The 25,327-nt window shown below is 42.4% G+C and overlaps 1 protein-coding gene across 1 annotated transcript in view; it reads left to right on the top strand.

The window, feature by feature from the left end:
* Positions 1-245: 245 nt before the first annotated feature.
* Positions 246-25,327, top strand: part of LOC306738495 (caskin-1) — a gene marked incomplete at both ends in the record, with an annotated part of 30,363 nt that continues 5,281 nt past the window's right edge. Inside the window, 18 exons of the mRNA XM_079220353.1 lie at positions 246-339; positions 8,137-8,188; positions 10,457-10,554; positions 13,779-13,924; positions 14,268-14,363; positions 14,951-15,072; positions 15,352-15,460; positions 15,834-15,942; positions 16,203-16,297; positions 16,716-16,830; positions 17,365-17,664; positions 18,665-18,763; positions 18,934-19,118; positions 20,324-20,405; positions 22,121-22,188; positions 23,920-24,027; positions 24,568-24,669; positions 24,874-25,012. Coding sequence (XP_079076479.1) covers positions 246-339; positions 8,137-8,188; positions 10,457-10,554; positions 13,779-13,924; positions 14,268-14,363; positions 14,951-15,072; positions 15,352-15,460; positions 15,834-15,942; positions 16,203-16,297; positions 16,716-16,830; positions 17,365-17,664; positions 18,665-18,763; positions 18,934-19,118; positions 20,324-20,405; positions 22,121-22,188; positions 23,920-24,027; positions 24,568-24,669; positions 24,874-25,012 — 2,119 coding nt within the window. The remainder of the gene's footprint in view (positions 340-8,136; positions 8,189-10,456; positions 10,555-13,778; positions 13,925-14,267; positions 14,364-14,950; positions 15,073-15,351; positions 15,461-15,833; positions 15,943-16,202; positions 16,298-16,715; positions 16,831-17,364; positions 17,665-18,664; positions 18,764-18,933; positions 19,119-20,323; positions 20,406-22,120; positions 22,189-23,919; positions 24,028-24,567; positions 24,670-24,873; positions 25,013-25,327) is intronic.

Raw genomic sequence — 25,327 nt, 5'->3', positions numbered from 1 at the left:
CGGTCGGTCGGTTCGGTCGGTAGTACCGCGTGGAGGGTGGGAGGGACCGCGGGACGTGCGCTGGACTCCTGGCCGAATCGGAGCATCCCACTCCCGGCAGCGGCAATCCCTCCGCGCCTCAGCTCCAGCGGGAGGCCCGGAGCGGCGGCAGGATGTAGCAGCGGATTAGCGGAGGAGAGAGGGGCGCTCAGAGGAAGAGAGCGGGACCGAGAGGACCGAGAGGACCGAGGCGGGACGGAGGGGACATGGGGAAGGACCAGGAGCTGCTCCAGGCCGCGAAGACCGAGGACCTGCTGACAGCTCAGCGGCTTCTACAGAGACCTCGGCCAGGGAAAGCCAGTCAGTATCCCTCCATCCTCCTGTCACACACAAACACACACAGACACACACACACGCACACACATGCACACACACACACCCGTCATTGCGAGGTCAGGACAGTGCAGGCTAAATCGGATGTGATGCCATTTAGCCTAAATGGTGTAGTGTGTTTGTGTGTGTCTTTTTCCTGCAGGTGTTTGTATATGCGTGCGTGTGTGCGTGTGTGTGTGTGCTATGACGTTGAATGTGTGATAGTGATGACGTTGCACATGTCATCAGAAATAAATTAGAAATTAGGAGGATGCTTTCCACCCATTTTGCACCATTGACGTTTCTGTGTGTGTATTGCTGCATGAATGCACAAAAATGTGTTTATGTGTGCACACCAGAGAGGATGTGCGTATTAGTGCGTGTGTGAGAGAGAGAGTGACAGTGTGTGTTAGTAAGAGAGAGCGAGAGAGAGAGAGAGAGAGAGAGAGAGAGAGGTTGAAGTATATAAGGTCCTACACTGCTCTCGGGACAGCGGGATTAGTGGTGTGTGAAGATGCCAGATGTTAGTGGTAATAATGTTCGTACGAGTACACGTGCAGACTAGGCGCTCATGTGTGCACGTGTGTGTGTGTGTGTTTGTGCGTGTGTGTGTGTGTGTGTGTGTGCGCGTGTGCGTGCGTGCGTGCGTGCGGGTGTTTGACGTGGGGTCAGCTGGGACTTGAGGTGATAATTAGATTTCAATTACAGCTTTGAAACACCTCTCCTCCTCTCCCATTTCATCACCCTCTCGATTCTCTGCTCTGAACGTATCTCCTCCTTACTACTCCTCTCCTCCTGTTTCCTATCCTCTCCCCTCCTGTTGCCTTTTTTCTCTCTCTGGTACTCTGTCCTACCTCCTCTTTGCTCCAATATCCTTTCACGTCTTCCCCTGTTTTCCTCTCCTGTCCTTCTATACTTTTTCTTATTTAGCATCTCCTCCTCTCCTCTTGTCTCCTCTTGTCTCCACTTGTCTCCTCTCCTCTCCTCTATCCTTGTCTACTTCCCTCTCCTCTAGTTTAATTGTATTTCCTTTATCCTTGTCTCCTTTCATACCCTCTCCCCTCCTCTCCTCTTGTTTTCTTTCCTCTCCTCTCCTCCTCCACCAGTGTCTCCTCTTCAGACCTCTATCTTTGCCTCCTCTCCTCTGTCCTCTCCTCTCCTCTATATCCTTGTCTCCTCTCCTCTCCCCATCTCTTCTCTTTTCTATCATTTTCTCTCCTCCTCCTCCTCCCTCTTCTCACCTATTGTTTCTTCTCCTCTTTCCTTGTCTCTTATTCTCACCTCTTTCCTTGTCTCATCTCCTCTCCTCTTCCCTCCTCGATCCTCTATCCTTGTCAACTCACCACTCATCTACTATCTCGTCTCCTCTCGTGCCCTCTCCTTTTTCCTTGTCTCATCTCTTGTCCTCTCTTCTTTCCTTGTCTCATTTTCTCCTCCCTCCACCTCTTGTTTCCGTTCCTCTCCTCTATCCTTGTCTCCTATTCTCACCTCTATCATTGTCTCATCTCCTCTCCCCTTTATCCTTGTCTCCCCTCTTCTCTTCCTACCTCCACTCTATTGTTGTCCCCTCTGTCCTCCTCTCCTCTCCTTTCTTCTCCTCTCCTCTCCTTGTCTCCTCTCGTGTGTTTGTCTCTGGACATTCCAGCAGTGCCATGAAAAAGAAAAATGCTTCTCCTCAAATGCCAGAACAGATCAGCTCTGAGTGCTCAGTCCACTGCACACTGACAAAGAGAAAAGGGGAGGTTGGTGGCGGGTGAGGGACATGAGGGGTGAGGAGGAGGGCTGGAATGGGAGAGGGAAAGAGTGAGAGTGCAGAACAGAAGGAGGGAAACAGCGAGTTATGAATACAGGGATGTAAAGAGACAGGAAGTGATGGAGGGAGGTTAAAGGGTGAGTTGTGGAAGGTGTGTGTGCATCAGAATGTGTGTGTGTGTGTGTGTGTGTGTGTGTGTGTGTGTGTGTGTGTGTGTGTGTGTGTGTGTGTGTGTGTGTGTGTGTGTGTGTGTGTGCGTGTGTGTGAGACTGTGTGAGACTGTGTGTGTGTCTGTCTGTATGTGAGTGTGTGTGTGTGTCTGTGTGTGTGTGAGAGAGAGAGAGACAGTGTGTGTGTGTGTGTGTGTGTGTTTATGTTTGAGTGTGTGTGTGTGTGTGTGTGTGTGTGTGTGAGAGAGAGAGAGAGAGAGTGTGTGTGTGTGTGTTTGCATGTGTGTCTGTGTGTGAGAGAGAGACCGTGTGTGTTTGTGTGTGTGTGAGTGTGTTTGTGTGTGTCAGTGTGTTTGTGTGAGTGTGTGTGTGAGAGAGCGAGAGAGACAGTGTGTATTTGTGTTTGAGTGGGAGGGGGAGTGTGTGTGTGTGTGTGTGTGTGTGTGTGTGTGTGTGAGAGAGAGAGAGAGAGAGAGAGAGAAAGAGTGTGTGTGTGTGAGAGAGAGAGAGAGAGTGTGAGTGTATGTGTTTGTGTTTGAGTGTGTGAGTGTGAGTATGTGTGTGTGTGTGTGTGTGTGTGTGTGAGTGTGTGTGTGTGTGTGTGTGTGAGTGTGTGTGTGTGTGTGTGTGTGTGTGTGTGTGTGTGTGTGTGTGTGTGTGTGTGTGTGTGTGTGTGTGTGTGTGTAAGTGTGGGTGAGCGACTGCGTGAATGCAGGTTTATGATTGAATAATTAAACAGGAAGCCTGGTTTCACTGCTGGAGAATCTCTCACACACACAGACACGCACACACACACACACACACACACACACACACACACACACACACACACACACACACACACAAACACCTCGAACGCACATAATTACAGCCAAGATTGCACGGAGACACACCCAACACTTTAGGTGTTAGTCATGTGCTTGACTGCGTATTTCATTATTAACAGTAATGATGTTCCGAGCAGCAGCTGAGACGGAGTTGCCGTAGTGGTTGTTTGCTAAATGTCACAATTTGATGGAGAAGGGTTTTAGGACTTGAAGTGGTGGCAGGACAATGTGAGGTCACTTCACTTCCCAGTCTGTCCTGGTCCCTGCATGTCACATGGCAGAGCTTCTTCTCCAACTGATTAAAGCAATAGTGCAACATGGATGAGAACATCGATACCACTCATCAGAGTGGGTTAGCTTAGCTTAGCATAAATATTGGAAACGGGGAAACAGCTAACTTGGTTTTGTCTGTAAGAATCCAAATCTGCTTACCAGCAACTTCACAGCGCAGAACTTAAATACTATTTGTGGGGTCTTTATATCTTCTCGTTTTGCAAGGATGACAGGATTCCCCCAGTATTTCTGGCTTCCAAAATATATATATATATATATATATATATATATATATATATATATATATATATATATATAAAACTGTACAAAAGATTTTAGAAGATTTGTGCACATAGTAGCCTCCCAAAATAGCAGTCACTTCCAGTCCAGATATTTTCAAAATAGCACAAATACACAGTCAAATTATTGTCAAAATACGGTCGAAATATGTGACAATGCGCCATAAATACAGCTAAAATACAGGTCTGGCACTTCTACGAGAGAAAAGAAACGCCTGTCAGTATTCAGTATGTATTACTCTTGATAACAGCACAAATAGGTCCAGAAGTTACAAAATAAACACATATCTTAAATCTGTAAAAGATGTAGTTGCCGCATACCCAAAATTGTTGCACTTCATTTTCGCATTTTCTTTAAAGAAATAAAAACAGCTCAGTCTAAAATTATACGTCCTCATTGTTTTTCCAATGCCAAGAATAATGTTTTGGTCATTTTCATATTTAGATTTATGTATCTCTACCTAATATTGTGGACATTCAGAAGGTGTACATTATTTAAATAGCTTTGAAGATAATGCTGGCGTTATTCTTCTTCTTACTGTAAACAAATCCCAAGAAGAGACCAAAAGCAACAATGTGTTCGTTCGTCTCTAAATACCTTCTGACGTCACGTCTGCGTCTGTGAGGAATAAGATGCACTTTTATCAGCTTTGGCTTCACAGACTACACTTAGAATGATCAATGCATTGTTGGTCCGGGACTTTTCTTTGGGGTTCGTTGACAATAAGAAAACTATACATTGTCACCAAACCCATCCGTTAAATTCATAGTCCCGCTGTAATCAATGCGCTCATTGATTCTGTTGATCAAAGTTTGGATTCATCAGCTCAGACGGAGCGATGTTGAGTTTCTGGTTCACTTTAAAGCCGAGGACTTTAAAAGCCGGTGGCTGCTAACACAAAGCAAGCCGTATTTCTAAACCAATTGGTAATGGTTTTCTTATCTTTGGCTCAGTTGCAATACATCTTTTTATCTTAGAGATATGAGAACATCCCTATCATATTTGTACCTCTTTAATGTTGTAGTAAGCGACTGAAATGGTCGCTAAGTAATTTAAGATCTGTCCCTGTTGATCAAGGAAGTCCTCGCCGTTTTGGCTCAGCCAGATAGTAATAAGGATTCCCACAACATTAAGTACACAGCTGTATCTGAACAGTGTTGCAATAGACCAACAGTAAACCAGATGAATTATTAAACATTATTCCTTTTCATTTGTTTTTGTTCCTTGGCTTGAGAACAGCAGGCGTTGCACATTGATCAACAACACTGAGGTGGTCTGACATAAAAGTAAAAAATGGAAATCTCAGTTGTCAGTGACACATCAGAAGCACAAGCGACCATAATAATCCCCAACAAGTACAGTATACTGTAACCTTGGGGCAGTACACATTTGCAACTATATTTTTAAAGTGAATTCTTCATTTAAAATCACTTTTCAAGCAAAAACATTTAAAAGAAAATGCAGTGGCTTCATCTATATTTTGGTTTGGGGCTGTTAATAATGTCAACTTCTGGGAAATCAGCATCAATCTCAATTCTTATGACATTTCTTTAGACAAAATGATAATATTCAACAGACTAATCAACAACAAATATATTGTACGATTAATTGTGTTGTCTTCCTTCCTATCTGTAGCCACAAAGGATGTGACTAACAAGAAAATGCAGTGTCCTTTGTTACATGTTTTCTTTTTTGATCTTTAAAAAAACAAATGAATGGCCAGCTGTTACAGAGGAAATCAAAATATCACCATATATTAATCCGACTGTTGTTGGATATGAGTTGTATTTGGTGTGAGGCTTTTATGAATACTAATGTTTTCCAAAAAGTACTCCATAGTACTGCAACACAAACATGTAATGTACTTCAAGATTAACAATTTTCCTGAACATATAACAATAATACCACCTATTATTAAAAACTTTCAAAATATTTGATATTATAGAATTATAACATAATATAACGCGCATTGTTTTTCTGATTATTGCCCCTGCACTACTCTCACCACATCGCCTCGTCGCCTCTCGTGTACTTCTGATGAAAGTGTCTTTCCTGCACGATCAGCACGTTGTGACCTCTGAGCTCGGTCACTGGAACATATGTGTGCAGTCGTCTGGAAGCAGAGCGATGGAGTTTGTTTTAGGCTTCGCGTTACACTGAAACTCTGGATGCATGATGACAGGCGGAAGTCAGAGGGGATGAAAACTGGACTTCAGAACATTTCTGGTAATGAGAACCCTTGAGAAACCCTCCACTTCACCCCTCGTGAGGTCCGTGAATCTGCTCCGTTATACCGGCGGTTGCTTCGCCAGCAGCTACCGGCTCGCCTGTGCGCTCCATCATAACTGAAGGGTTTCAAATTAAAACCATGAACGATGAGGATTTCACGTCAAAATAAACTTCAAATGAACTCTTTAAACGGCTACAATTTGTGGGAGATGCTGCACAAATAATATCATCGTAATCCCCGCCGAGGGATTGACAGTATGTGAGAATGGCACATTGAGGGGTTACTATGGTAACAGGGGCTCGGTTGCAGCGTTACGCCTAAAATTATCATTGATGGAAAAAAAAAAAAAAAGAGGAAAAACATTAACCCTGCTCCAAGGACACCATCAGAGAAACATTATGGTAATGCTCTTAAACAAACATGTCAGAAGGAAAATACACACAGAAAAAAAAGCTCACATTTAATAAGGTAAAAAATGTAAGTAAAGTGTGAGTTTTAGGATGAAAATCAGTTTGGAGAGGGATCCCAGAGGGTAGGGCTATAACCATGCAGTCCTTGTCAGCCGCATCCAAGTATTTGATTAAATATACCGTGTGGTTTTGGGTCAGACGGGGGGAGTTAGTAAGTGATGCCATGACCCAGACTCCATGTCGTAAGAGAAGGATATTCCATTGAGAAACACATAGCAGAGCTAGAAGGACACTCGGGGAGCGCAGACTCATGATCAAAACCCACTGACTCCAAGGCCATGCCCTATATTGCAACGATATTGCAAAAATAATTAGTAATTATAATAATTAGTTTATCCGCTCCAAAATTGAATGGCCGAAGCTACACCCTTCCATCAAGTTTCATTAAAATCAGGCAATTAGTTGTATTTTAATCAGACAAAAAAACCTAACCGGAGCTGGTTACTGTGGGTGTTGGATGTGGTGGCACTGCCATGAATTTGTGGTCGGGGAGGCGGGGTCATGTGACTCCCTGATGGTGACACAGATATCTGCACTCATTGATTCATTTGCTGTGGCGTGGGAGGGGGGGGGGGGGGGGGGTAATCCAGATAGATAGATGGGGGGGTGCTACCCGTGCACAAACACACACAAACACACACAAACACATGCAGCAGAATGATGTCAGCTGCAGAGTGTAAACAGAAAGCAGCACAGTGTACCAATCATCAGCACGCGCTCTTTAGCAAATTACAGCGAAAATTAGAGTGTGAGAGCAGGATGAGGGGATGAAGTGCAGATAGAGCGGCAGAGAGAAGGAGAAGCTTTCCCCCAGATTACAGACCAGCTACAGATTACGGCCCGTGGATTATGAGGGTTTGACCAAAAAAAAAAAAATGGAGACAAACAAGCCGCTTTTTCTGTGTCCTTTTTCTGAGAGTTGTGTGTTGGTTTTTGTGAGGGTTTGTGCCCGTGTGATTGTTCCCGCTGTCTGATTCCTTTATCTTTCTGATTCACATTCACATAATCACAAACACAGGCACACATATACGCACATTTATCTATGCAGGATATACGCACACCCAAAAATACTAAAAGCATACTCAACGTACAGACAGTGAAAGTGGAGTCAATCTTTTATCTAAATCTGAAGCACATTTCCCAAAATAATATTCCCTCAAATTGATTTGTTTGCTAAATAAACCTTGTAGACGTGAAATGCAATATTTAACAAAGATGCATGTGTCTTGTGCATGATAATTATATTTTTGATTACATGGAAACTAAATTCAACTGGTGTCCAAAGTCATGATCAAAACCCACTGACTCACTCAAATTGATTGACAGGTCTTTTAATGAAAGACATCAAACAACAACTAAATCAATGTTATTCATGTTATTAGTTGTTGTTTTTTACATTAATGACACCGGAGGACTACACGTTTATATTGTAATTATTATCAATTGAGAAATTTCTAATATTTGTGAATATACCTCCAATTTATATGTTAACAAAAACTACTTAAAAAAAATGTTTAGAGCCTCTTTACTTCTTCTTGACCTCTGCTGTTGTTGCAGTGGAGCAACTGCTGTGTGAGCTGTCACAGGTATAAACGTGTAGCTGTCTACTCTACCAGCGGGGAGTGAATTATTATAATATGTACAAGGAGAGAGAATACATTAATCACTGGATTCTGCATAGATTATATTTTTGACTGATTCTGCCGTGAGTTTGTTTCTCCCGTTCTTTCCTCTCTCATCCTCTGCGTCTCGTCTGTTTCAGAGCTCCTCGGAGCAGCAAAGCGGGTGAACGTCAACATCCAGGATGCAGATGGGTGAGCGACTACAGCTCTTCTGATTCACGTTCTCCTCGCTTTTATTCCACATTGCCACCATCCTTTTTTGTTTCTGTTTCCCCCTGCTTCTTTTTACCTTCTTTCCCTCATTGTTTCCTAGTTTCGTTGCTTTCTTTCTGTCCTCTTGACGTCATATCATGAGTTTGTTATTCATTATATTGCATTGCAGCTGAAGGAGGTTTGATTTATATCACATTAGGTTTTAGATTCAAGATATCGATATATCAAAAATATGTCATGGTGTTGTGGGACAACAGGGTTTCCTTGGATTTATGATTATTTCGGTGGAAATAAACTCTGTGGCAAACAAAAACGTTTCACATATTTACACGTTTTGTTCAACAAGATATAGATTTTTGAAGCTTGAATGCATTCAGCAGATGTAAAAGCCAATATTCTTAGTCTATAAAAGAACTACACCACGGGAGCACGATGGCAATCAAAGGCGGCATGAAGACGTTTAGTTGTCTCATTTAGCCACTCAAATTCACCAGAGGTGTATTTTATAAATAATAACAAAACTTTAAAATATCTTAAGCTTGTGTGAGAGACAGACCTTATTTCAGGCATCTAACCAAAAGCCCTTAGCTTTGAGACAATGGAACCGGAAGTGAAAAAAATGTCTGTTTTTTAGGACTCTTTCCTACAATTTAGGACAGTGGTTCCTAACTTGGAGGTCAGATCACCCCAAGGGTTTACAAAACGTATCTAGAATCCATATTTTGATACAATGGACTAAATGACGATGTGAAAACTATGTGGAAGTATTGATGAACCGAACTATCACACAAATCTGCAGCTCCCCTCTGCTCTTTAGAGAGCTTTATACTGAGTTTCAGCTCAGTGTTTAGCTGTCAGTCAGCTGTTGGTTCTCTCTCACAGGTCTCATAGCAGAAGACAGCTTAAAAAAAAAAAAGTATAACAAAATTAATAAAGAAAGTTAGCAACTATAGCTGGCAGCTAGATATTTCCCTCAGGAGTCGGTAGAGACAAAAAGATAAAAGAGTGAATATTAGACTTCACACCAGGTGGTTTACTAATATGTTTCCCATAACAACATAAAGAGGATTTGGGAGATTTATTGCAGGATGGAATATAATATTTATTCTATGTTTTCTTTAGTTTATAATCAGAATCAGCTTTATTGGCCAAGTACCCGTTGATTTTTTTTGCCGCTCCAACAATATACAGAGAAGTAGGAATAGAAATAACAGCTACGGACAAGGGCAACAGATAAGGAAGGACTGTTGATCACCTGAAACTGTGAATCAGTTGTGTTTTCACAAGCGCTTCACAGAGCGGATCCTGCTCACAGAGGTCGCCATGTCTCAGTAGTTCATTCGGGGCTTCATTAGTAGCCCAGAAGGGACAAACCAACACGGCCTTTCACGTTTTCATGTTACCTGAAGTCCATGTAGCTCTCCGGCACCGCTAGTTGTCACAAAATCCATCACCCGGGTCCTTTAACACGCTTTGAAAAGCTATTTTGTGCTGACCTCCAGTCCTGATGTGCAATACCTGTTAACTCCAGGACCCCGTAACGACCAGACACCAAACTCCTCCAAGCCTCTTCGACTTTATTCTGTAGCTGACACGCGGTTTGGATCATCCAACTGATGAAGGATAGCAAAAAGGACATAATCAATATACTCTTTTTTTCTACACATTTCACACATTACGCTCATCTTAAATCTAACTTTGAAACTAGATCCAGCGGACGGCTGTAATTACCTTAATTTCTCGGCTCTCAATTTGCTCAGAAATGTTCCCTTATCAACTCTGAATGTAGAGCTATGGATTTTTGGCTATATTTAGACTGGTGAGTGGTTAAGCATTTTATGTGCACATGCTTGGTTTGCGATTGTGTTCCATTCGGCTCCATCAGATAACAAAGATCTTTTTATTATGTTGATTGAAACCGGTAATTGGACTCAACTCCTTGTGTAATGACGGATGATTCGTTGATTTCACTCCAGGGCCCGGCCCTTATATTCACCAGGGATCCATTAGACACACACACACACGCACACACACGCACACACACACAGGGATGCGTTGCGTGTACGCTTGGCTCTGGGGTAGAGAGATTGCTTATTAATGGAAGTAGGTCATTTGCCCCCTCCCGTCGCTCAGACAGAGCTGAGGGGCGGAGCTGCACTACGCTGAAGATTATTTCAGTTATGCTCCGGTTTCACACTATGTATGTGAATATGTGTATTTTTAACCCTAATCTGTGTCTGTGTGAAGGTTGGCACCGCTGCACTTTGCCGCTCTGAGTGGTAACAAGGAGCTGATCTCTCTGCTGCTTGAGGCCCAGGCAGCAGTGGATATTAAAGACAATAAAGGTAAGAAAACACATGGATTTAAGTGTCCTCACAAGTCGCTATGTTCACATGAAACAGGTACAAAAAACACACACAGATGGCCAGAAAACAATCACACACAAAACAACAGGAAAATATTTCTGGCTTTCCCCGCGTGACCGGTAATACCATCTTGTGTAATAAAGTGGAGCTTATTTGAAATGCAATAAACATTCTCTCTGTGTAGAATACGGTGTTTATGAGAGGTGACAGATTTGTGTGCACAGCAAACAATTGACAATAGAAGAGCTTCACGGCTGCAGGACTGGGAGCCAAGTGGAAGCAGAGCAGCAAATGTCTTCGTCTCATACTGGCAGATTCGAAAAGAAGGAGAAGACGAAATCTCAGGACAGATGGGAGATATAATCCCTCCAGGATGTAGGCCTACTGTCTGCACATTTCCAGTCAGCTCAGTCATCCCCAGTATGGCTCTAAATAGAGGTAACTGGCAGGAATCCCTACCAGGTGGTCCCACCCAGTCAGCACCCTCCGGTTCTGAAAAGCAGAGCCTTGAACTTGCATTCTCTCCGCTGGTTGCAAAAAAGAAGTCTGATTGTATGGAATTCTACGAGAAAATGACCGTACTTCTCATTTATTACCTCGGTAAACAGTTGAAAGTCTTCTTCAATGCATTCATTTAGTAAATTATGGTTAATTTACAGTCAAATAGACCATAAAGCATGGTATACTTCAGAGCGGGCTTACTGTGATTGACAGGTCGCTAACAGGGCCATGTACGTATGTATATATGGTCAGTTTCGTTCACTGATGGCTAAATAAAACAGATGGCGATTGTCAAAATGTCACCAAAGCGGCAATCCCCAAACGACTAGCTGACGTCACAACGACTGGGTCCCATTCTGAAATAAAGTCTATGCTCCCACCTTCTCAACTCTTTCCATGGAGGGGGAAGGGAAACCTTAAATCTTTCCTCCGGTGCCCAACTAGCTCATGGTGAGGACTGGAAACCTTCACTCAAGCCAGATATATTCCTGAGGAATTGATGGAGACCCAAATGGAGCAAAAAGGAGAGAATGCTGATGTTGATTTGTGTCTGCTGGATGAGTAAGGGGCCATTCAAATGTTGTGCGTACAAATTAATTATTTTAAATAAAAACGCCTGACGCGTCTCAAATATGAAAGTAACGACATTCGTTGCGACGGGCCTGTTTTTTCCGGGCGCGCCTGCAGCACACTGTTATGGAAAAATAAAAAGTGTTGGTTGCTTCGTGGATACCAGGAGGAAAGTGTCACAGCTATGTTAATCTTTGCGAAGTAATTCTCTCTTCTATATCCGATTAAATATGTTGTTTCTGCTGTACCCGAGTAGCCAATAAATCTGTTATTGCAGGTTGTAGATGCATCCCTCACTCAGATGGGAAAAGGGGAACTGTTTACTTGGAAATTCTGATCCTTATTTAGACGTCACGTCCGTCTACTAAATGTTTGTGTGCAAAGATGCCAACTTAAGGTCACTGACCTGGACATCCTGCAGGCCTGAGCCTCTGGAATTGATGTCCTGTCCAAAAATAAATCGTAAATAGAAAAGGGGGCAAGCAACTCTGTGTTAAGCAACTCATTGTTAAGCAACTCTGCCAGGATACATTTGGGAACACAGTTCAGGGTATTTCCAAAATCAGAAAAACAAATTTGATTGTGAGTTTCAAATGTCTGCGGGGGCCTTTATGATCCTCACGGTCCATTGTTGCATGATCCGCTCACGATACACACATTGCATATCAATTCCAGCAACCCTCCAAAAGAACCTCCTGAATTAAGGCAGTGTCGATTACGTCAAAAAAAGTTCCTGAGTGCTTCCCCAATCTTCAAACGAGTCCAGCGTCTCTCTTTCCCTGCACAGCCTGAGTGAAGTCCTCTCTTATTTTTTGCACACTATCTGGAAGATGTCTGAGGCTGCCTGAGAGTCATTTCCCATCACATCTCTTCATAGACTCAGGCGTAAGCTTCTGTAACTCCTACAGCTGCTGTATCTCTTTATCCTGCCAGCACCTCTTTTCTGAGTCAGGACTCCCTCATGCCAGCCAGGCCTGGAGGGCCTCTTTATTCAGCTTGACGATGTGGCTCATCGCTGGTATTAGGACGGAGGGTCTTGGGTCGCTGCCATAAGAAACATGCTTACTGGTCCTTGCAGCCACTAATAGAAAGTGGTGTTTAATGTTTCTGGTTAGAGGCGCTAATAATGATTCAATGGTGGATTTTTTTGTGCTGTGCTCAGCTGAGTTTTGCGTCGCCGTGCATTTCCTGCATGGCTTGCAATGTCCAGTTTCCAGCATGGTTCTTTAAAGTCTGGGTCAGCCACTTAAAGGGGATTTTTTTTTTCTTTTGCCCTTTTGTCTGAAAGCAGTTTGTCTGTGACACCCCATGAGAATGACGTTTGCGCAAACAATTCTCCAACGGTCACAAAGGGTCACAAGCATGTCAACAACAGTATGATTGCATTTCCAGGAAGGACACTGATAAACTGTGCCTAAATCTGTTGCTACTGTGTAACCGGTATTACAGAAATGTTTGCCAAAATTGCAATAACATTAGCCCTGAAATTAACGACTGTCCTTTAATCTAAAGATTCCCAGGGCCCAGTGCGCCCTCCAAAAATGTCTTGTTTGTGCAACACCAAAAGATATCCAGTTTACTGCTCCACTGCTCGCTTTGGTCCTAACTGCAAAACCTTACCTCAGTGCTTACTTTCTGTAAGTCGGTTTAGTTTACAGGGAAGTTGGCTCGCAAAAACGGTCGCAGTGACACAAAAAAAAGTCAACCGCTCAGATCATCCTGCTGTGCTAATTTGAATGGGAATTTCCCTTCTACTTCTATTTAATTTCTATGCTAATGACAAACAATTAGTTAACGATTATCGGCCTAGTTGCTGATTCATTTTCTGTCATTTGACTAATTGTTTCAATCTTTCAATATTAGCAGCAACACTTTTGTGTTGGGTTGGACTTTACTAAATAACTTTAGTGATGCGACTAAAAGGTATTTCCACCTGCTGGATGGCCTCTGACAAACTGGTCTGTCTAGAAACAACAACAACAACAACAGAATGTGTGTATTTGCATGCATTTATGTGTCTTCATATTCTCATATTCTTGTTTATATCTGTGCAAACGGTCAGTGTTTGATTGTGCTGTCAACTTTGTGTGTGTCTTTGTATGTGTTTGTGTGCGCGTGTGTGTTTTGTGTAGGGATGCGTCCTCTGCATTACGCTGCATGGCAGGGGAAGACTGAACCAATGAAAATGCTGCTGAAGGCAGGCTCCTCAGTCAACGGGCAGTCAGATGAAGGACAGATCCCTCTCCACCTATCATCTCAGCACGGACACTATGACGGGGTAACTGTTTTTGTGTGTGTTTTAGTGCGTATAGTAACCGTGTGTTTTGGTGTGTATAGTATCTGTGTGTGTGTGTGTGTGTGTGTGTGTGTGTGTGTGTGTGTGTGTGTGTGTGTGTGTGTGTGTGTGTGTGTGTGTGTGTGTGTGTGTGTGTTTTATGAGGTGAGTTATGTGTTCCTGAGGATGTATGCATGATTTGTGGTTGGTGCAAGCTAGAAAATTCAGAAGCGCCACTAAGATTTGTGTGTGTGGTTGTGTGTGTGTGTGTGTGTGTGTGTGTGTGTGTGTGTGTGTGTGTGTGTGTGTGTGTGTGTGTGTGTGTGTGTGTGTGTGTTTGATGCAGTCGGAGATGTTGCTACAACACCAGTCCAACCCGTGCATCTCAGACTCAGCTGGGAAAACCCCGTTGGACCTCGCCTGTGAATTTGGTCGTGTCGGGGTGAGTAAATTTAACTGAAAACCAAAAGTTACATTAATATACTTTTGCTTTTTTAACCTTTGTGTGACCAGGAAAGCCTCAGTTACTGTGACCGTGAGGCACTGCACTACGAAAATAAAACACATGCAAAGAGACAATTGCAAAACTGAGAAAACTACAAAAACACCGCTGAAAATATAGAAAACACGGCCAATACAGACGCGCTGCAACAATGACTTTCAGGCATACAACATAAGACAGCCAACACAAAATATGCCTTAAAATTAAACAACAATTCACCTGTAAGATTATGATCATGAACAAATAACTGTTACAAATCCTATCAAGGATAGTATTCTAGAAAACACTTAACCAGCATCTTAAAGATCCCACCATGGCCTAAAACCATACAAATAAGTGTGACTAATTTAACATTGAGACCCTAATATATTCCAAAACATCGGCAGCCAGAAAAGAGAGCACAGTTTTTGCGGCAAAACAAATTTGAAATGGAATTTTGGCAAAGGTTCACACGTGTTTATTTAGTCCACAGCAGATTTTGGGAACTGTTAAGAGAAATGTCTGTGTGTGTTCGTCTGTATTTTTAGGTGGTCCAGCTCCTGCTCAGCAGTAACATGTGTGCAGCCATGCTGGAACCAAAACCCTCCGACCCCAACGGAGTGTCACCTCTTCATCTCGCTGCCAAGAACGGCCACATCGATGTCATACGGTCGGAAAAACTTTGAATCTCAGTGTGTGTCTGTCTTCAAATGTCAATCTGTCTGTCCATCTGACTCGCTCATCTCTTCTACCTTCAACTCCAGAATGACAATTGTAGTCGAAAAAAATCATATTGACGTGCATTTATGGAGATGTTTTTAAATTCTACAATGTTTCTTTGCATTTCTTTGCATTTTCACTTAACGTCAATTATTCTATGTGAGCACTTTGATGAAATAATGTCTGCTCTACAAATGAAGGTTAATATTATTATAATTCTGTGCTGCAGGTTGCTGATTCAGGCGGGTATAGATATCAACAGACAGTCTGAGTCTGGCACAGCGCTGCATCAGGCAGCCCTCTGTGGGAAGACAGAGGTAGTACGCCTGCTGCTGGACGTAAGTCCATCTGTCCGTCACTCCATCTCTCTGTCCGCCTGTTTCATGTGTTTACAAAAGCAACTGTTGTTAAAGCTGCCTCGCTCTCCTCAGTGGAGCAAGTTTTACACCTCAGCGTTTGGCATTCATCCCACCGAGCCGTGTGATGAAGCCCGTGGGATACGTTGGCTTGATACATCAGTGTAGCAGAATGGCCAGCATCCTACCTGTCATCCAATATCTAAAGCAGCCCGCTTTTATTTGGTAACCCTTTCTGATGTTGCTGCTGCGGCCAGCGCACACAACAAATGTTAGCGGCAGGCGTGTGCACACAGTCACAATGCAACCATTTTATCCCTGGTGTGAATTTCACATCTTCTCCATTTCCATCCAGAGTGGCATCAGTGCAGGGGTGAGAAACACGCTGAGTCAAACTGCCCTGGACATCGTTAACCAGTTCACCACCACACAGGCCAGCCGAGAGATCAAACAACTACTGAGAGGTGAGAGGGAGAACACATACTGACACTTGATTAAGTCTCACAGTCCAATACCAAGTCGATTCACCACCAAATCGTCAAACATTAAGATGTCCTTATTACTAAATTATGTTGTATACCTGTACTGCCTTACTCTCCATTATCTTCTGCTCCCTCTTGACTTTCTGCTCTACTTTTTCCAACTACCTGATACTCTTGTCCTCTGACTGGACTCAACCCTACTGCTGCACTCTTTATACCCTGTCTATACTCTTGTGCTGCAGATGCCTCGGCTGCGATGCAGGTGCGTGCATTGAAGGATTACTGCAACAACTACGACCTTACCAGCCTCAACATCAAAGCTGGAGACATTATCACGGTACGTAGATCTGATAATCGGAATAAAATACGATACGTTTCTCAACTTGGTCTTCGTAGATGTAGGGTACTGGACATAGACAGTTACAACATCTCTTAATGCGTTTAAAGTTTAGCCAAGTTATGATGCAGCTTAGTTTACTAAGTGGATCACATCACTAAATTAAAATGGCTTGCACCACACAGACCAGTTCTTAAGGCTTAAAGCCATTAACTGCCAGGTGTAACTGCTGCGTAGCTAACTTAACTAAAGTAGCTGGCAAAGCTAACGTTAGCTTGCTAATATGGGACCCAATTAGGTTGTAGAATAAATGATATATTATGAAATATGGTTAACTACCTATACACAAATAGCTATGAACATTAGGAAGTGCAGCACAGTTACAACAGGTTATAATCATATTTTTGTGTGTTGACAGGTGTTGGAGCAGCACTCTGATGGCCGATGGAAAGGCTGTATTCATGACAACCGCACAGGAAATGACCGTGTGGGCTACTTCCCCTCCAACATGGTGGAAGTCGTCAAGAGGGCAGGTGACCACCCACATCACAGCTGTATGTGTGCGTGTGTGTGTGGGTAGGAGGGTGTGTGTGTGTTTTCGCATGTGTGTGAGTTCAGCAGCTGTTCTGCAGCTATAGCTGATCACTAGTCGTAGCTAGCTGCAGCATCATCGGCCTCTTTAGTCTGTTTTCCCCGACCTGTCAATCATCTCCATTGATCAATACTGTCCCTATTGGCTGTCAACCTTCCTCTATATTTCTGCTCCTTCTGTTGCCCTTCCTTAAAAAACCCGTCCAACCAACCCGCTCCGCTAGATTGTGATGCTTTCGTCCATTTTGTTTGTTTGCTTTGTTACTACCTTAGTGATATTATATAATAATTTAAAGATATATATATATTCCTTGTGGATATATGGATGTATTCTTTTCTCATATTTTGATTTGATTCAGTTATTATTTCGTACATTTTCAGATCTGATTAGATTTGTTTTGTTTCAAGTTGACTGATCAGTTGTTGTTGTTGTTGTGTTGTTGTTTTGCACCTCCCCCCTCCTGGCTCGTGCCCAGGTCACTCCCCCTCCCAGCAGTGCCACACCCTCCTGCTCCGCAGGCCCAACCCCTGTCCCATTGCCACGGTCAACGGACATTCATACCCCCCCTCCAAAGTCCTGCCCCTGCATCTGCCTCCCCCTCCTCCCCTTCATCCCAACGCACTGTCCCTCCCTCGGTTCTCCTCCTTCGGGTACGTTCCTTTTCCCATCTCTCCTCCTTCTCTGTCTACTCCTGCTCTGTCCACTCCTCCTCCTCCCCCTCCTCCTCCTCCCCCTCCTCCTCTCTCCACTTCTCAGGAGCAGCAGAGTCAGACAGGTACATACTGTAGTATCACTTTAAATCACAGATAAGCATCCTTTCTACGCTGTTTGACAAGACCACATATACAATATATCATCTATCTGCTTGTTATATTTATGTGTGAAATGTATGTAAATTATATGATATATATATATATGCTCTCTCTCTCTCTCTCTCTCTCTCTCTCTATATATATATATATATATATATATATATATATATATATATATATATATATTAAAGGATCAGTTCACCCTAATGACCCACAAATTATGTTTTCCCACTTTCTCCTCGTAGCTTTGACAATAGAGTTCTGCTGCCACTTTATTTATTATTTATTAAACTATTTGGAAAATGGAAACCAGAGATACATCTATTATCCTAATCACCCAGGACATTTTATTTTCAGTATTTAAAACATATTTTTTCCATGTGGCATCAGTGTACTGGAATAGCTTTCTTGTAATTTGAGTGAACTGACCCTTTAACTTAAATATTAAATTGAATCGCACCATTTTTATAACTACAAATTCTTACATATTATCTCAAATCTAAGAGCATTATTTCTAAATGTATAAACATTTTCCTATAGTTTAGCTTCAATCATTTTATGTTTAATTTAGAATAAAGTAATTGTGTTTTGCACAGTGCTTATATTGTGCAGACACTCTTGGGAGGAAGAAAAAAGGAAATTGTGTAGCTTTACAAGTCTCAACATCGTTAACACTTAAAGGTGGTGCAGACACGATGAATAATTATGAGTTTATGAATGGGTGAAGTGAGTGTGTGCATCTATGCGACTGTTTGCTGGTGCTAAACCCATTTATAGACATAAAATCCTTCATATATGAAACTAAACAACACTTACAGTATAATCATATGGGCTGTGAAGCTGCATAGTTTAGATTAGTTACTGCATTTTGGGGTTTTAAGAACTTTTTCTTTTAAATAGGGTAAAATAGCAGCAGTCATAAACGTGTGTGTGTGTGTGTGTGTGTGTGTGTGTGTGAGACAGGTTCGCGGACTGCAGAGCTGAGTCCTCAAGGGTCTCCAACTCTGGGACAGCAGAGCGGCGCCAATGAGGACATTTGGGTGCTACGCAAACCGCTGGGAGGTAAACTCACAAGCGTGTGCTCGGGTAACAGTGTGAAACTATGTCTTTGAGGAAAGTTCTCTATATAATTAATACTGCATACTGTGTGTGTGTGTGTGTGTGTGTGTGTGTGTGTGTGTGTGTGTGTGTGTGTGTGTGTGTGTGTGTGTGTGTGTGTGTGTGTGTGGTAGTCGGCGAGCGCAGTGGCAGTGTGGGGAGCATCGGCAGTATTCGGTCAACCAGCAGCTTGCAGAGTTCTGGAAACACACATGTCCTGACCAACCCGGCGCCCAGTCCACACCCGGCACTCACACCAGGAGTCAACACACACGGGCTTAACGCTCCAGGCCTGCACGCACAAGCTGAAGGGGTGAAGGTAAGACACTCTCTGCAAATATTTGTGTGTGCCATGAGTTGCACATGTTTCCGTCACATTGCTGCTGGGTCTTTACAAAACAACAAGCACGTCGTTTCTGGGAAACAGCAAAACATTGTCAGGAAACAAACCTGTGTTTGTTTCCTGATAATACCAGGTTAACCACAAATCTGCTACCTGCTCAGTTTTCTCTTCCGGTGGAGAGATTATATTTTTTAACCGTATGAACAGGTGCATCAAGATGGTGGCCTCCTATTTGTCTTTTTTTGTATCAATCACACAATGAAATTAAGCCTCTAAGTGCCAATGTCGACCTTTTCTTCCTGGACAAACTGTAACAGCTACTGTACTGTATACCTCCCTTTCAGCACAGGTGTATGAACAAAGTATATCTTAAAATATGCGCGTAAAGCTTGTCCTTGACTACAAACTCAAACGTGATTGGCTTGGCATCAGCTACACATCATTTAATTATAGTTTTGGTAACCTTATACTCTTGTATTTAGTATTAATTTGTCAGATATGTAAACATCACCTGTAAAATGCTTTTTTATTTTTTTAAACCGTGCACGGTATTTGAACACAAATATTATTTTTGAAGGAAACAAATTATCAATATCACATGCAGTTGGCTTCCAAAGCAGCATGAACTTGCCCGACAGATTCAAAATAGTGAAGTGTCTTTAGTGCATTTTATCGCTGCGCAGGATGTTTTTTTTTTCTTCCATTGTCTGGTGTGCTTTCACTTTATAACCTGTGATGTCACCCTGCAGGTCTGCTCTCTAACACCTTTAGCAGTCTCTACATTTTATTTTAACAGTGGAAATAGCTAGTTTATTTTTAGGTATTACCTTAAAAAAATTGTAAATCAGCAATTAGCCAAATTGGATGGTGTTCCCACATCACACTGGAAGGACATCATCTATTTTAAGAAGTATTTATTCAAGGATTTCTGCTGCGTCGGTTTTGCTAAACTGCAGGAAATGCATTCGGAAGAAGTTCAGAAGCCAGAATCTATGTGCACTTAGTCCTCTGAGCTGAGTCACAAGTGACATCTTGGATGGGATTGATTATGCTTGAGTAAATGTTTCATTTTGAGAGTGTGTGTGTGTGTGTGTGTGTGTGTGTGTGTGTGTGTGTGTGTGTGTGTGTGTGTGTGTGTGTGTGTGTGTGTGTGTGTGTGTGTGTGTGTGTGTGTGTTTTAGTTGCTGGCCACTGTGCTTGCCCAGTCGGTCAAAGCCAAGGAGCATCTCTTGGAGCAGTCGCAGTCTGTTGAGCAGTCAGCCAGTAAGCACACAAACTCTCACAAACACCACATAAAAAGCTTTGGTTTTACTTGAATTGATGATTTGTGCCATTTTCCATTGAATGTAAAAGTCTGTTCAACTGCTGGCTTGTGCAGATACAACAAAGTCAGTCTTGACTTCCTAATACAAATAAATATACCACTGGGGATACATTCTCTCTGTAGTAAAGTGACAACAATTGAACAAGATCAAGGCTGTGATCAAAGCACAACAGGTGCCTCAGGGATTGTTTTGATCGCTGCTTTTATGAATCATTTCTTTCTTCATTTTTTTTGGTCAACTCGGCCCTTTTAAAGACCACCTGTCTGTTCATATCAGACACGATCGTTTTTTTCTCAATTCTTGGAATTGAATTCATCTCACTTTGACAAAAGCAAGAAATTAGCATATTTTAGTCTGCTGTCATTCTACTGCTTTAAGTGCTACGTGGGAAGTGTAGTGTTAAAACAGCACCACAGAGCCAGCCAACCCCGAACACTGCCAAAATAATTATGACGGACTACACAGGCAATATAAATCAGGCTTCATTTAATTCCTCCACTGCTTCTCGTCTTCAAAGACTGCACTTAATCACTAGATAACGCAATTTCTTGGCTTTGCAAAAGGGAACCAGTTCAGTTTCCTCTTTCCTTAAGTTAGTAATTTACTATAACAGAGTACTCATAAGAATTGTTTTCAGAGGAGGAATAATTGATACGAAGCGGTTCATTTAGCAAATAATTAACTAGCAGTAACTGCAAAGGTTTGAGCAAATAATTATAAGGAAACAAGTGGTGAACAAGGAAGTGCAGTACTTGTTTCTATTTTTAGCTCACTATCCTTTGTAAATGACATGTGTCTTTGTGTATATCAGTTACAGGTAAACTATGCTCTCAGACTTTGCCTTTGGTTAAAGTAGGCAACCTGAGCCTGGGGTCCCCAACTACAAGATCCTCAAACAGCTATAGATTTATTGGTGCTTTGATATTAAAAATGCATTGCTCTATGTCCATTTAAGAGCATTGTCCTGATAATGCCTCTCTTTCACTCTTTACTTAAAGTGAAAACTTGAATTCAGGACTTTTACTGTGCTGTATCAAAAGTTGTATTATTAATTAAAAAGAGTACCGATTCTTCTATTACTGCCAATACTAACATTCCCAGTTAGAGTAATAAATATGCATTTTACTCTGCACGTTGTATTACTACATACACCTGACAGAGAGATGTTAATGGTTACGTTGCAGATTCAGATTTAAAAAATATATATTATAATTCAAATATGATTAATTATTATTCATTAAACTATCCAGCATTATACGAGAATTGAAAGCTCAACCTTGAAAAGACATTATGTAAATTTAAGTGAGTTATATTGGCTGCCAACCTAAATCTCTCTTCACTTGAAATAGACATTTCAATGCAGGACTTTTATGGGGTAATAGTTTTAATATTAAATAAGCCATTAGCTATCCAGTTGGACACCCACAGAGGAAGGGCAGGCGGCGGGCTTAGCTGAGTTATTCACTCCCATAGTAGCATTATTACATACTGTATTCATACAAACTAATAGGTAAATGGTTATGTAAACATGTATTGTAATTAACAAAACTACAAAAGAGTGAAATAACAACATTTTACTGCTAAAACTAATATATGTTATTCTCTCCCCTCTTGTTTCTCTCCCTCGTCTCACCTTTTCCCCTCCACCCATAGGCTCTTCCAGTTGCACAGCTCATGAACAGCGGTCCTTTGAGCGGAAGGCAGAAGAGGATGATGGGAAAGTGAGTTCTTGGATGGCAGATTGGTTCACTCTGGAGCATCCTTTTTCCGTCACTCTCGTTTCCTCTCAACCAGTGCTTTGGTTTGAGAGAAAGAAATCTACAAGGGTGTGTTCAGTGGGCACAGTGAGGTCGTCCGCCATGGTGGCTGTGTCGAACCTGAACAGATGACACCCTGAGGATGGGCATGCAAGTGTGTCACCATGGAGACAGGCAGCGAGACAGGCACATTGAGGAGTCGGTCTCTGTCTTGCCTTCTGTCCCTCCACCCGCCCCCTGTCCTCACACCACACTGAGACACCACGCCCCCACAGGCTGCCGCTCTGTGCTCTAGAACCAGCACTGTGTGTTCGGTGAAGCTGAGGGTTCAATTCTCTCTGTGTGTTCTAGAAGCAAGCATCCACTGGTTGCCACGCAACAACAGTGTTCTGTCAGAGAAGAGACATCAATAGCGTATCTTGATTGGTTGTTCTCGTTTTTTTTTAAACTAAATTAATTCACAAAATATAGCAAGCAATGGTCAACCCAAAAATATTATTTCTCACAAACTCTTAGTGATGTGTATTTGAGGGAAATACATTGACAGTGTTACTACTATGTTCTGGAGCATAAATATGGCAGTATTGTTCTTTAAATGTGTGCTGGCATTGTGCACCTTGGTTATTGGTCTGTACGCTACAGGCAAACTGACATGCTGAGCAGGTCTGCTCTTATGTGTAGCAGGTTCCCATTCCTCGCTGGTGACTTCTCTCCTGACTGTTGTAGAGCAGGGTTACATTTTGGGATTACAATGGAAGTTTATGTGCAATTTTCTTGAAAGAAGAGCAGGCTGCAATGTTGTGTTCTAGAATAAGATTCTCTCATGTGTTCTAGAGCAGGCTGCTATGTTGTGTTCTAGAATAGTCTTCTTTCCCGTGTTCTAGAACATGTTATGTTCTCCAATGTAGAACACATGTTGTGTTCTAGAATAGTCTTCTCTCATGTGTTCTGGAGCAGGCTGCTATGTTGTGCTCTAGAATAGTCTTCTCTCCCGTGTTCTAGAGCAGACTGTTACGTTGTGTTCTAGAATAGTCTTCTCTCATGTGTTCTGGAGCAGGCTGCTATGTTGTGCTCTAGAATAGTTTTCTCTCATGTGTTCTAGAGCGGACTGCTATGTTGTTTTCTAGAATAGTCTTCTCTCATGTGTTCTGGAGCAGGCTGCTATGTTGTGCTCTAGAATAGTTTTCTCTCGTGTTCTAGAGCAGACTGCTATGTTGTTTTCTAGAATAGTCTTCTCTCCCGTGTTCTAGAGCAGGCTGCTATGTTGAGTTCTGCAATAATCTTCTCTTCCAAGTTCTAGAACAGGCTGCTATTTTGAGTTCTAGAACCGTCTTTTCTCCCAAGTTCTAGAGCACGTTATGTTCTACAATGTAGAACACATGTTGTGTTCTAGAATGCATAGCAGGATGCTATGCTGAGTTCTGCAATAATCTTCTCTTCCAAGTTCTAGAGCAGGCTGCTATGTTGTGTTCTACAATAGTCTTCTCTCCCGTGTTCTAGAGCAGGTTGGGTTCTACAATGTAGAACACATGTTGTGCTCTACAACAGTCTTCTCTCCCGTGTTCTAGAGCAGGCTGCTATGTTGTGTTCTACAATATAGTCTCCTCATGTGAACAGGTCTGTGTTCCGTGCTCTAGAAGAAGCCTGTGGACTCTTCTAGAAGCAGGCAGTAGTGTTCTGTGTTCTGTGTTCTAGAAGCAGGCAGTAGTGGCGTGGCTGGGTGAGTTTCAGCTGCAGTTCTACACCACCCACTTCCTCACCGCGGGATATGATCTAGACACCATTAGCTGCATGACCCCTGAGGTAAGGTCATGACCCTTGGCCCCCTCACGCCCCGCCCCCTTGTCTGTCAAGGCTCCGCCCAGCTCAGCTCTCAAATCAGCTCCCCACTGACGTGGATGATGTCATCATGACCCTCCTGTCTCTGTCACCTGACCCCCCGGTGTGAGTCCTGAGCCTCAACCAGTCACTTCTCATGCTCTGTCTGCTTCATTTACATACCTGTGTTCACACATGGCCGTGTGTTCCAGTCTGTGCTATAAACGCTACCCTGTGTTTGTCCTTGAGTGTGTTTTTAGTGCCAGTGTGTGTGTGTGTGTGTGTGTGTGTGTATGTTTGTGTTTGTGCATTGACGCGAACACAGTGGTATGACATAAACCCCCTAGGGGCAGGGGACACTCATCAGAGATTATCAAAAGCAAAATAATCCTGCAGGCATATCACACGCAGCTCCTGTACAAATGTCAAACGTACGCATTAAAATGTTTAAAAAGAGACAACAAAAAAACATCTACTGTAGTTGTGATGAATTCCTCATGTGACTAAGTGTGCTTTGCGTTGAAGGACCTAACGGGAATTGGGGTCATGAAGCCTGGACATCGAAAGAAGTTAACATCAGAGATCAGCAAGCTGCCCTCCACAGACTGGCTGCCAGACCACAAGCCTGTAAGGTTCTCCGATTATTACACAATCTAGAAGAAAGGGGAGATGTTGAGCTTTGGCAACTGCAAGAACAATTGTTATACATATATACACATTTAGACATGCAGCTCTTGCAAACATGCAGTGGAATTCTTCTCTGTATCTTGTAATCTGTGCACAGGCTTTCTACATTGTGCCCTTTTGTGTGTGTCCCCGTGTGTGTTTTAGGCCAATCTAGCAGACTGGCTGTCTCACCTGGGTCTCAGTCAGTACTACCAGGTTCTGGTGCAGAATGGGTACGAAAACATTGACTTTATCTCCGACATCAGCCTTGAAGATCTGCAAGAGATTGGAATTACTAAACTCGGTAAGACACAGCTACATTTTTAAGATGGGGAATATAATATTAAAATGACACGGCATGTAGAGATACAGAGCCTTTGATTTTGTTAACTTAATGTAAATGAAAGTATGATAAAACTTAGGAATAACAGAAATGTCCATCGTAACATCACTCTACTTCTTAGAAAACGTGTTGTGTTGCTATACAACATATAGAATAAATATAAATTCTGTTGTATCTGGAATATTTTGACTTAATTTATTTTTATTTAACATATCAAACCTTCACAGTACAAAATTATAAATAAAATGTATTTCTTTACAATTAAACTTCCTTCCA

Source organism: Taurulus bubalis (assembly GCF_910589615.1).
Source record: "Taurulus bubalis genome assembly, chromosome: 6".
NCBI lineage: Eukaryota > Metazoa > Chordata > Actinopteri > Perciformes > Cottidae > Taurulus > Taurulus bubalis.
Note: the sequence above shows the minus strand (reverse complement) of the source record. Positions and strands in the feature narration are given on the sequence as shown.